The sequence below is a fragment of the Entelurus aequoreus genome, linkage group LG26 (genome assembly GCF_033978785.1).
Source record: "Entelurus aequoreus isolate RoL-2023_Sb linkage group LG26, RoL_Eaeq_v1.1, whole genome shotgun sequence".
Taxonomy (NCBI): domain Eukaryota; kingdom Metazoa; phylum Chordata; class Actinopteri; order Syngnathiformes; family Syngnathidae; genus Entelurus; species Entelurus aequoreus.
Genome location: NC_084756.1, coordinates 15,917,600 through 15,931,767, shown reverse-complemented (window position 1 = coordinate 15,931,767; position 14,168 = coordinate 15,917,600). Strand labels below are relative to the sequence as shown.

Genomic DNA, 14,168 nt, shown 5'->3' with positions numbered 1-14,168 from the left:
TGGTTGCGGCCCGTACCCCTGTTGTGGCATAGGCTGGGTACCATATCCCGGCTGGATTGGAATAGGCTGGTAGGCTGGATAGGGGGCCGCCTGGTAGGGGTGGGGTTGACCGGGGGATGCCGTCGGTTGTCGGGGGTAATGCTGAGGAGTGGTGGTCACCACTGTGGTGTGGGTGGTGGTTGCAACCACAGCTGCATTACAAAAAAAGGGAGGAATCTTAACAAAATAACTTTGGAGCATAGTTGCAGTTTATTTTGTAGAACATTAGCAAAAACATGTAAATTAAAAAACTATTAAAAAACGATGTGGACTATAATTAGCTCCCAGGCCGGACTTAGGACACGACTACTGCAAGATGTTTGGATTACTTTGTACGTATAGCTTAGATGAGTATCAAGTATACATTGGAGTTTCCTTTGAGGGGGTTTAAAAAAAACACACACACAAGGGGAAAGTGGGCTTGTTGCTCGCCCACCAATCTTTTTGGGAGTCATCATGACCACTTCCTGTTAAAAAAAGGGAGAAAAAAAAAGTGTATTGGTGGTTGTAGTTCCCCCTAGTGATTACTGTGGAGACGATGGCTCACACATTAGGTGGAGCTGACGCACTGTGATCTTTGGAGTGCTGTTGGCAACAAACCGTGTGCATCGGACAAGAAGAAGAAGTGTGCAACATGACTAAAACCCAGACAAACACAGAAATAGATTAAATGATTTGTCCACTTGCAGACAGGGGTTATGTTTAATGAGGTCATAACTTTGTAGTTAAATTTATTTAGCCAGCATGACAGCATGCATGAGTAATCCTACTATCCACACACCTTGTCATTAACATGACATTTATAGATTTTAAAAATGTCTTTTAAATGTAGTTATGTTTAGTGCCGCCTGGACAATTGGTCAATTTCTAATGTTCGGATGTGGATTTAATTTGTATTAATGAATCACTCTGTACTTTCTAATTTTTATATTACTTTTAGGATTATTAAATTATCTAAGATTATTGCTTGTTTCGCCTTTAAAATAAATGTAAGTATATACATACATAATTTCAACCACACTTTATAGAAAATGTGTCAAATATAATGACAACTAATAATAATAATTAATGAATACAATACTTCCTGTTACAGTAAAACGTGTACATTTTCAATAGGACATTTTAGGATAGTCTATCTTTTTAATAAAAAAACTGGATGGTACAAATTGTCCCCGGCATCTCTCAGCATCAAGGGTTGGAATTGGAGGTTAAATCACCAAAAATGATTCCCGGGCGTGGCCACCGCTGCTGCTCACTGCTTCTCTCACCCTCCAGGGGCTGAATATGGGGATGGGTCAAATGCAGAGGACAAATTTCACCACACCTAGTGTGTGTGTGACAATCATTGGTACTTTAACTTTAATGAAACACTCCATCTCCTAAATAAACCTCAACATGTTTTATAATGTCTTCAATATATTTAGGTATCTGAGAGAAATCAGCTGTTGATTTTAATGAAAAGGACTGCAAATCAAAACTTTGGTTTTGAGTCACGGGGTAAGTGAGCCAACAACTCGCATGACTCCTCTGTTTTTTGTTTTCAAGCAGAAACCACAGTGAGTGTGACTTTGATTAATTGTACTGTTAGAATCTGGAAGATTAGAGGAAGTAATCTGAAGCAACTTTTGCTATTTGAGGGAAGTCCGCGGGTGTTGTTGGGTGAGGTTCCTCTTGCTGTCTCTCCGTGCAACACATAGTAGCAGACATACTGTAGGAGTGATGCGTCCTGTGTCCCTGACCCATTGAAATCTCAAAGGAAGCAGTTAACTCAATATCCATGCGTCCTAGAAAAGTATCTCATTCTGCTGATCAGACTAGCGATAGGTAGTTCCTCAACATCGCCTGTACGCACTTATGTCTGATGAGCCCATTGCAAAAGAAGTGCATATATCCATCTACCTTATACAGCTTGCTCCTAAAAAAGCTAACTTCTCTCAAGCTTATCACCATACAAATGGCTGTATGGTTTTTCAGATGACAATTTCATACAAGGCAACATTTGCACTACTTACAAAAAACAGGCACACCCTATTGAGGTTGAGAAAGTTTTGTTAATGTGTAATAACCAATACTTTTATTGATCCTTAATTTTGGTAATACAGACACTATTTTGTTTTTATTTCAATTTTATTTTAGTCATTTATTTTCCTGCTATTTATGTTACTACAAAAATGCACCTTTTTTTAGGATTTTGTAACTTTTAATAAACAAATACACTTCAGATTTTGAATTTTATTTGTTCAATATCAGATACATTTTTAACCTAAATTCTTTCTTCTGTTAATTATAACTATATCATATAATATCATACCACCATTAAAAGAGGTTGATGCTACAATTTAGGAAAAAACAATATAATAAATTTAATGAATCAAAGTTTATTTATATAGCCCTTAATCACAAGTGTCTCAAAGGGCTGCACAAGCCACAAAGACAACCTCATCCATAAATTGATAGAATTAATTTAACTCAAAACTGAAATAGATTGTTTCCGTGCTACCCACTCCCCCCTCAAAAAAACACAATTTTAACGTATAACATGCCTTTTTAAAAAGAAAAACTTTTAGATAAGTAAAACATTGAATGAAAAACAATACAATGTTCGCAGATATACACACACACATATATAAATATATATACATATATACACATACACACATACATATATGTGTGTGTGTGTGTGTGTGCGTATATATATATATATATATATATATATATATATATATACCGTATTTTTCGGACTATAAGTCGACGTTTTTTTCATAGTTTGGCCGGGGGTGCGATGTATACTCCGGAGCGACTTATGTGTGAAATTATTAACACATTATTGTAAAATATCAAATAATATTATTTATCTCATTCGTGTGAGCGACGAAGAAAATGTCCGCAATCGTCACACACACGTCAGCAATTGTCACTCACACGCCAACAATAAGAATTCGGCGGGGGCGAGTCCTGGCAGAAGTGCATTGTGGGCCATGATATGCTAACTGTTATATGCTATACGCTACTGCCGGAGCTATTAAAATAGATCACATCAACAATCGCGGTAACTTATAAAAACTGAGAAGGACTGAACTAAAATGGCACCGAAAAGGAAATCATATACTGCAGAAATTCAGTGAAATATTCTGCAGAGAACAGCAATCGAACAGCAGAAAGAAAGGACGCTAGTGGGGCGCATACCAGAGGCGACACAGAGGAAAAAGATTTCATGGGATTTAGCGATCGGAAGTGACAGATTGTTTGGTAAACGTATAGCATGTTCTATATGTTATAGTTATTTGAATGACTCTTGCCATAATGTGTTGCGTTAACATACCAGGCACGTTCTCAGTTGGTTATTTATGCCTCATATGGCGTGCACTTATTCAGCCTGTTGTTCACTATTCTTTATTTATTTTAAATTGCCTTTCAAATGTCTATTCTTGGTGTTGGATTTTATCAAATAAATTTCCCCAAAAAATGCGACTTATACTCCAGTGCGACGTATATACGTACAGTATGTTTTTTTTCTTCTTTATTGTGCATTTTTGGCCTGTGCGACGTATACTCCGGAGCGACTTATAGTCCGAAAAATACGGTACAAATATATGAAGTGAAATAGGGTTATTTCTGTATCTTTATTGTTGGAGTTATTTCTGTATCTTTATTGTTGGAGTGTGTAATTTTCCTGAGGGAACTCTCCTGAAGGAATCAATAAAGTACTATCTATCTATGTGTGTGTGTTTGTGCGTGAGTGTGTATATATATATACACATGTGTGTATATATATATATATAGTGTGTGTGTGTGTGTATACAGTATGTGTGTTTATGTATGTGTGTGTAAATGTGTGTGTGTGTATATATATAAATATATATCAGTGACGTGCGGTGAGGTTCATGGCTGGTGAGGCACTGACTTCATCACAGTCAGATTTACGAACATATGAACCCTAAAGAGTATCTTATTCACCATTTGGTTGGCAGCAGTTAACAGGTTATGTTTAAAAGCTCATACCAACATTCTTCCCTGCTTGGCACTCAGCATCAAGGGTTGCAATTGGGGGTTAAATCACCAAAAATGATTCCCGGGGGCGGCGCCGCTGCTGCCCACTGCTCCCCTCACCTCCAAGGGGGTGAGCAAGGGGATAGGTTAAATGCAGAAAACAAATTTCACCACACCTAGTGTGTGTGACAATCATTGGTACTTTAACTTTACACATACAAACTGTAGCACACCAAAAAGCACATTTAATAAAAAAAACGATATTATGGTCTTACCTTTACTTATAAATGAAGTCCATGCGCCGCTCCTTTTGAACAAAGGCATTGATAACTTGTTTATAGAAGTCTTCCTTATCTTTCTTCAGTTTTAAAAGTCTCTCTGTCTCGATGGAGATCTTCCTCTAATTATTACCTCCTGCTTCGATTGAAAGTCCAGTTTAGAAAACTGTTTTATTTTAGATATGTAATCCTCCATGTTAAAAGTTCAGGCGAGAGGAAAAAATAAACGATCGCTGCTAACTGTTGCTGCTTGTTGTCACTTCTTCTGCAGCCGAGTAGTCACAAGAATGATCTCTGGGATCACTACCGCCCTCTACCACCAGGAGGCGGGATTACTGCGAGCCTCACACAGTGCGTCTTCGCAGCCGTTTTATGATTGCTCGGCACAAGAAATACGTTACACACATACAGTTGTGGACAAAATACACTGTACATTATATACCTCAGTTAACTAAACTGTGGAAATGTATAATATAATTCATATAGCAATACGGTCTCACTGCACAGCAGGCCAGCAGTTAGCCGAGTCATTACGCAATCCATGGCGAGGCTCAACTGGCTGGTGACTCACCGCAAGTCTTCTCAGTATTTGAACGGCAAATGTGAAAATTCAGCGATTTTGAAAAACATAATCTAAAACTGGTGAAGTTAAATGGAAAATAACTTTATAATATAATCACTGGATACATATAACAATTTAATAAAAAAAAAATTATTTTTACATTTTTTTTCTTTCCATGATGGCACGTGAGGTCCCGCCTCACCTGCCTCCCCTGACTGCACGTTACTGATTGATATATATATATATATATATATATATATATATATATATACAAACATACATACACACACACACACACACATACATACACACACATATACACACACACACTATATATATACATATATACTGTATATACACACACATATATATATACACACTCACGCACACACACACATATACACACTCCAACAGTAAAGATACAGAAATAACCCTATTTCATTTTGACTGGTCAAACAGAAACTCTCTACTCTTCGTGACTGATTCATCCGCCGCAAGTTTTAACTCGAGCTTGTGGCCTCTCTGGAATTTAACTAGGCAGCATCACGGAACAATATGGAGCAGACACTTTCCAAGGAATGTTTCTAGCAAAACGAAAGAAAGCCTGACTGAAGGCAAAGTGTACCAAATAGAATGAGTGTCACGCCAGTGCAAAATGCAAAAAGACCAAAACAGAGACACATCAGAATCAGAATGACAATTTAACCTACTAAAGGCCAGTGTCCAAGACAGAGGACATTTGTATTTTTCTTAAATGTGTACCTCTGATGAAAAAAAGATATCAAAAACAAATCCATTACAGAGAATGGTGGTTTTCAAATAAAACTAATAGTGAAGGGAAAAGTCCGGCCCTATTGTTCTTAGCTTTCTAGCTATGTGGCCCCAAAATAGGGCTGCACAACCCTGAGAAAAAACCTAACTGCGATTTTTCTCTCCAAAATTGCGATTGGATTTGCGATTTTTAGATTTTATACATATAAAAGCATAAAACTGCAAAAATAAAGAGTGAATAGGGGTGTCAAAAAATTAGGTTTTTCGAATGAATCGCAATTTTTATACCGATTTTTAATGGATTAAACATCTTTCTTTTTTTTTTAAATCTGTCCTGCTCAGCCACTCAGGTTGATGTAGATGCCCATATCTGCTGTACAGATTCACTTTAGAAAAGAGAAGTATGTGATACTTCTCCTGTTGCCTTATTTGTATTTGACTTTATTATATATATAAAAACATAACCAATTTTATTTAAGCTAATATAGAAAATGTATCAGAGCTGTTTATTTATTTTATGGAGGAATGTAGTTAATCATGGAACTGGCACCCAATTTTATTAAAAAGTAAGGATTTTTAATCAAGAATTGTTTTGAATCGAAAATTTAATCTGAATCAAAGTGAATCGTGCGATGCTCAAAGATTCACAGCCCAATCAGTCAACATATTCTGGGCTCAAGGTGCCCACATTAGAACAATATGCAATCATTTACTTAAAAAAATATTAAGCTTCATGCAGACAAACTCAGAGCTTTTGTTTACATCATGCTCCTAAACTGAAGAACTGAAGAAATAACCGATAAAAACTATACAGTGTTTATAATGTAATGTAATCATAAAGTATAATAATAATGCAAGTAACCATTTAAAAAGATATAAACTTCTATTTATTGTGACTTTAGAACTGTTTACCATTGCAATGTAATTGGATGGTAAACTACTTTGTTATCGGTATAATGATAAACCGCGGCAAAATTCCAGACGGTTAGTAATACCGTTTACATTTTTAATTACTAAAAAAACGTCATTTATTAATGCATTTTAGGCAACACTGCTTACTTCCTGAATACTGAAGCGGACTTTGCTTCGAAAATGTTTCTCCGAGCTAACGGAGCCGATCGCTTCGTTTCACTTTATTTCAATCGCTTCTACTTCCGTGGAGTCTCAGTGTGCGATTAAGAGTGCAATGCTGTTGGAGGAGAAAAATATTTGATGTTGCAGATTTATTTTGAACGAGCAGCTAGCGTCCTTCCGTCAGCGGGGACTGAGAGTTACCCTGCAGCAGGCGATGTGTCAGGAACATTGCCACAGCTTGTTTATAAAGTCTGTAGTTTGTCGACTGGGATGGTCACTCGTACTTTAATTTAACTGCTAACTTTGTTAGTGTTCCAATAACATCAATACTAAAATGTTTGGTAATTTCTTCAATTGAACATTGGCTAAGTTGTCGGTGAGGAACAAAGATTGTGTATTCAATGTATCACTCCTCTTTATTTTTGTTGGACAAACTGTTGCATTGAGGTACATGGTTGTTGTTAAAAAACAAATCTTGTTTATTTGACTTTATCTTCATTAGCCAAACTGCTTTGTGTTTTATATTGATATCCAAAAGTAAACACCATGTTTTTTACATTACTAGTGTTTTTTTTATTCCACAAAGTAATTACTTTAATAACCATCCATGTGACATAACATTTTGTTAATGTTTTATGGTGAATAATTAATACCTACATGACAGATTTCTGCTGAAACTCTCAATGGATCTGTCCTGATACAGCATGTACATGTACACACTTTAGTACATGTAAATGTAACATTAGTACATGTAAATGTACATAACTTAAAAAAATACCTCTCTCTTTGAAAATGTAAAAATAGAGATAAAGGCATCATGTAATAAAAAATCTGACACGGTAATACTATTAATGAACAAAAACACAAATATGCGTCATTAAATATATCATTAACATTTATCTAGGGCATTTTTATTAGACATTACAAATTACATGATGGCGTCGCGTTCACACCCCAACACTGTTTTACTTAACATAATGAATAATCATGATTAATAATCGTGATTTCAATATTGATAAAAATAATCCTAATTATTATGTTGCCCATAATCGTGTAGTCCTATGTGTAAGACTAGACCTCATACACGAACACTATTTCTATAGTCATTCACATTGACGTCCCACTGGGGTGAGTTTTCCTTGCCCGTATGTGGGCTCTGTACCGAGGATGTCGTTGTGGCTTGTACAGCCCTTTGAGACACTTGTGATTTAGGGCTATATAAATAAACATTGATTGATTGATTGATTGATCTACATGGACAAAAAGTGCAGTTACGTCTTACGTCCAAAGGGTGCCATCTTGCGAAATGTTCACATTTATTTTTAGTATTATTTTGTTTCTGCCATTTTGTTTATAATGCTTGTGTTGCTTTCATATGCACATTCAACTTTCTACTTGAGGTAGATATATACATTTTAAATGAGTTTGTGTTGTTTTTAAAATAATAAAACTCGGTTATAGGATTTCAGTATAAGTAGTTTTAGAACATTTTGAGCACATTTAAAATTACTGCGATAAAATGATAACCGTGATAGTTTTGGTCACAATAACTGTGATAAGAAATGTTCATACCATGACATTTATAGTTGCCATCGAGGTATTCTCGCTCGCTCGCTTGCTCGTTTGTCAGTGGTACTTTGCTCATTTTGCCCATTCAATTTATTACCACAAAGGAACATTTGACTTTGTAATATTTATTCTTCCTCCTAATTTATGTTACTTTGCTGAACTACTCACTGGTGAGTCGCAAGTCTCTCTGTCCATACTTGACTGGCGGTATGTCTCTTCGCCGACTGGGACAAAGACTGTGGATGACTGCATTGCTAATTCTACTGTTAAATACAGGCGCTCGAGAGCTGAAAGCAATGTTTGAAGTGAGAGGCGAAGAAACGCCAAGCTCAGCAATTTTGACTGTCAAACATGTCTGTCACTCAAATGCCGGTGACGGCAGAGAAAAAAAAAACTCAGCCTCCTGCGGTTGCATCGTCGCACTAATTAAAACCTTAACGTCGATAATTTTGCAGCTCTAACGACATCGATGGACTTACGTCTGGGCTTGCGGCACATCTTGTAGAGGCAGCAGCAGGGACAGAGGCAGCAGCTGATGAGCACCACAAACACAAAGATACCAACGCCGATCACGCTGCCCACCAGTGATTCAGACTTCATCGATAGATTGCCCTCGCTGGAGAAGAGACAAAGTAAAAAAAACAATCACGACAATTTGCTGCTAACAGAAAATGAATATAAAATGAATTTCAGGTTTGGAAAAGTTTAATCCGAATTCATTAACCTGCTCGTAGTTAAGTGAAGAAATAGTGGACTTCAAATAGTTTGCAGCAACACTGCACACTAGCTCCATGCTAGTGGTCGTGCACAGGAAAACCATACTTCCTTTTACATTACATGAAGGCTCTGAGAAGCGCAACGACAGATGCAAAAGGAAAGAGCTAAAGGTTGTTTTTTTTCTGTATTAACGTCATAACACCAGTTTTTTGGTAGTGAAAAGAAAGAAAAACTGCATTACCACTCTTCTTGACTGTCCTCGGATAAACGAAGAAAACTGTTGGTGCAGCACTGTCTGCTGGTGCACATGCCACAGCAGAATCCTATGAAACATCGCTCGTAGGGGTGATGCATGCCTGACAAATCGGTGTAGGCTAGACAGACGTTATCATCCGCTGTAACAGATCACAAAAAGTAGCAGCATGACTTCTGAGGTCCAATGTTACTTATTACACTTTATCATCATCAATCATCTATCTTTATTGCAGACCTTAAGATCCATTAAACATATAAAAACAGAATACAAAGCATTAAAAACAAAACAATTAAACATTAAAAACAAAACAATAAAACATAAAAACAATAAAACATAAAGCCCAAATGCCAGTTTCTGACATACAAACATGTGTGCCAATGGTTCCACAGTCCAGATGAGTACCTAACAGAACTGCGGCCAGGGTTCGTTATCACAGAGATTATGTCATTTTCAGACTCAGATGCCCTACACATAAAATTATACATAAGGTTGCGTAGCAACGCTGAGAAAGTGGGCACCCCAACGCTAACAAACATCTGGCTTGCACTGGAGCACTGAACACACAGAGAAAATATCCACTAGTCACTTTAGTATAAGCTTCAAAGCCATTAGTTGCCTGTGCCTTTTTGTTATTTTAGTTTAATTTAGGAGCACAATACATGGTGTAGGCTGCAATACCACCAGTAACCCTTCTGTCCACTTTTGTTCTGATGGCAAATTGTTTACAACTAATTTTGTTGTATTTAGTCTTATTATACAGCGTTTCACGTAAGAGAAACATACTGTGTTTGTTGTCATATTTTAAATAGTGGATAAACTAACCGTTGACCTAAAATATTATGTCAGTCTACTTTGTTGCCACTCACAGGTCAGCCTTGTCATGTGTTTGACGTTGGACAGCTTGTTAAAGGGGAAGTGCACTTCTTTTGGAATTTTGCCTATCATTCACATTTCCCATGTTCGACAAAAAAATATGTTGGTATGTTGTCTATTACCATTGTTGGTATGTTGTCTATTACCATTGTTGGCATTTTGTCTATTACCATTGTTGGCATTTTGTCTATTACCATTGTTGGCATTTTGTCTAATACCATTGTTGGCATTTTGTCTATTAATATTGTTGCTATGCTGTCTATTACCATTGTTGGTATTTTGTCTATTACCATTGTTGGTATTTTGTCTATTACCATTATTGCTATGTTGTCTATTACCATTGTTGGTATTTTGTCTATTACCATTATTGCTATGTTGTCTATTACCATTATTGCTATGTTGTCTGTTACCATTGTTGGCATTTTGTCTATTACCATTGTTGCTATGTTGTCTTTTACCATTGTTGGTATGTTGTCTTTTACCATTATTGGTATGTTGTCTATTACCATTGTTGGTATTTTGTCTACTACCATTATTGCTAAGTTGTCTATTACCATTGTTAGTATGTTGTCCATTACCATTGTTGGTATGTTGTCTATTACCATTGTTGGTATGTTTTCTATTACCATTGTTGGTATGTTGTCTATTACCATTGTTGGTATGTTGTCTATTACCATTGTTGGTATGTTGTCTATTACCATTGTTGGTATGTTGTCTTTTACCATTATTGGTATGTTGTCTATTACCGTTGTTGGTATTTTGTCTACTACCATTATTGCTAAGTTGTCTATTACCATTGTTAGTATGTTGTCCATTACCATTGTTGGTATGTTGTCTATTACCATTGTTGGTATGTTGTCTATTACCATTTTTGGTATGTTGTCTATTACCATTGTTGGTATGTTGTCTATTACCATTATTGGTATGTTGTCTATTACCATTGTTGGTATGTTGTCTATTACCACTGTTGGTATGTTGTCTATTACCATTGTTGGTATGTTGTCTATTACCATTGTTGGTATTTTGTCTATTACCATTATTGGTATGTTGTCTATTACCATTGTTGGTATGTTGTCTATTACCACTGTTGGTATTTTGTCTATTACCATTGTTGGCATTTTGTCTATTAACATTGTTGCTATGCTGTCTATTACCATTGTTGGTATTTTGTCTATTACCATTGTTGGTATTTTGTCTTTACCATTGTTGGTATTTTGTCTTTACCATTGTTGGTATTTTGTCTTTACTATTGTTAGCATTTTGTGTATTACCATTGTTGACATTTTGTCTATTACCATTGTTGGCATTTTGTCTATAACCATTGTTGGCATTTTGTCTTCTACCATTGTTGGCATTTTGTGTATTACCATTTTTGGCATTTTGTCTATTACCATTGTTGGCATTTTGTCTATTAACATTGTTGCTATGCTGTCTATTACCATTGTTGGTATTTTGTCTATTACCATTGTTGGGATTTTGTCTATTACCATTGTTGGCATTTTGTCTATTACCATTGTTGCTATGTTGTCTATTACCATTGTTGCTATGTTGTCTATTACCATTGTTGGTATGTTGCATATTAGCATTGTTGCTATGTTGTCTATTACCATTGTTGGTATGTTCATTCTTCCTGCATTGTTGATACAAAATATTGTTACAGTGTAATAATTATTGTTACCTGTGGTAATGCCACCATGATACAACATTTGTATCATAATCCTTAAACAAAGTAACAATGTATTAATCACTGAATGGAGAACTGGTGGTGGGATTAAATACATTTTTTTCTTCCCGCTCCCTTTCAGGCAAAACTGGACCATCATGCTTACATACTGTTGCCTGAAATAAATGAATAAATGAAAAGAAGAAAAAAAAAAGTATATTAAAACACATAGCAGGCCCAAGAAAGGCTACTTTAATATGCTAACCCTGCTGGTTTTATCATTTATAACACACCCTCCGTCCAACCAATTTACCCAATACCATAACACAAGACAAAATATTTAGCTATACAATAGTTCATTTGAAAAATATGTATTTTGTTGTAACATTTCTTACATTAATTACACTTTACTAACCAATAACATGATTGTCTTCAATGGGAGACAGTAGAAGACAAAGTCAAACACAAATACAAATAGACAAGAGTAAATATTGAAAGGGTAAAAGAACACAATAATAATAGATGATAAAAATTTACTGGAAATCTCATGTAAAAAATATACAACATAAAGTAGCAAGAAACACGTCAATAATGAATAAAGCTAAACATGTTCTAGACCAAAAATCACTTCATATTCTTTACTGCTCGCTAGTGTTACATATCAGAGTTATTGTGTAGAAATATCGGGAAATAACTACAAATGTGCACTTCATTAACTAAATGTGTTACAAAAAAGATCAATTAGAATAATACATATTGTTGGATATAGAGAACATACAAACCCTTAATTTATTAAATCACAATTATTGAAATTCAACGATTTGGTGCTTTGCAAACGGCTAAAATGATGTACAAAGCAAACTATAACCTGCTACCCAAGAATGTACAACAATTCTGACTAATATAACCTTAGAGGAAAATCTAATTTAAAAACATTTGTATGCACGTACAACATTTAAAATCTTTAGCGTATTAGTGTGGGGAATTAAATTATGGAACGGATTGACCAAAGAAATCAAATAAAGCACCAATATGATTCAGTTTAAGAGACGGTTCAAACTACAAGTGATCACAACATACACAGAACAATAATTGTATTGTATTTTTTTAATTGAGACAAAGATTATTTATGTATTTAATATTTGTATGCTTACTATGGTATATTATTTATTTGTTCACTGTTCTGTTACAGGGAACAAGGAAATGGGATAAAATTGCTATGGTATGAAAAGGAGGTAGAATTAAATAAGCTCTGCTTCTTCCTTCTCCTTTTCGGACGTGCTGTAATGAAACAACTGGAAATATGTGATGCATTACATTGTATGTTCGAAATAAACTGAAACTGAAGTGTACAAATAATGTACCAAACGAAATGTTCGGTAACGCCCATAGACACTGCCTGAATCGTTTATGGTTAAATTATTTCATATAAGACCAAACAATGTATGTAAATGTCCAAAAAGTAGGACAGTTTCGATTATGTAGCTGACGTCATTCGACTGTTTTTGAGGCGTCCCCACAGCCCGCACACGTTCATGCCGTGGCGGCCGAAACAATAGCTAACAACATATACACACAACGACGAGAGGTCCGTAGTTTATTAAATTAACAAACTTACCGAACACCTCGGCGGCCAACATGGCACCAAAGGCCAGGAGTACAAGACCAGACAGGCCTGACGCCATGACGGCTTTCTTGTAGATGCCAGAGGAGTTCACACACGGAAGCGAGCTTCAGTGCCGAGAAGATCGTTTGCACACCGACAAGAGTCTCACTCTGCTGTCGTCCCGCCCCCACTTCCGGTGACGTCACGACTATTGCATCCTTTTTCCTGTTGTGCAAATGATTGCAGCATTTTATTCATAAGAATACGGTATTTCAACTCTATTGAATGTGTTTATCCCCGATTACTTTTTTCATTAATTTTCAAATGTGGAATTAAATGATGGAATGGATTAGGCAAAGAAATCAAAACAATGTACTAATATTATCCACTTCAAGAAACTCTTCAAACTTAAAGTGTTTACAAAGTACTTAAGAAGAACCATGATAAACATTCTGAATTTATTTCATCCATTCATTCATTTTCAAGATAATCTTACTCATCTCACCATATGAAATATAACTTACTTCACCAATTGTTATTCATTTATTTTTGTTGTTACTTATGGAGTATATTGTGAATAAATTGAGAACAGGAAGTGAACAAAAGTTTTAGCAACTGCTATGTAAAGAAAAAGGGGTAGGATTAAATAAGCTCTGCTTCTTCCTACTCCTTTTTGAACATGTTGGATAGAGAAACTGGAAATTGTGATGTATCATGTTGTATGCATGCATGTGTGATGTATCATGTTGTATGCATGCATGTGTGATGTA

At 35.8% G+C, this 14,168-nt stretch overlaps 1 protein-coding gene across 2 annotated transcripts in view; it reads right to left on the bottom strand.

The window, feature by feature from the left end:
- Positions 1-13,569, bottom strand: part of LOC133643235 (protein shisa-4-like) — an 18,535-nt gene extending 4,966 nt beyond the window's left edge. For both annotated transcript variants that reach the window (XM_062037680.1, XM_062037681.1), the window contains exons 1-4: positions 13,411-13,569; positions 9,242-9,395; positions 8,763-8,899; positions 1-191 (exon numbers count right to left, since the gene is read on the bottom strand). The exon at positions 1-191 is cut by the window's left edge and continues 109 nt beyond it. In XM_062037680.1, coding sequence (XP_061893664.1) covers positions 1-191; positions 8,763-8,899; positions 9,242-9,395; positions 13,411-13,477 — 549 coding nt within the window. In that variant the 5' untranslated portion in view covers positions 13,478-13,569. The remainder of the gene's footprint in view (positions 192-8,762; positions 8,900-9,241; positions 9,396-13,410) is intronic.
- Between the last annotated feature and the right edge of the window lie 599 nt (positions 13,570-14,168).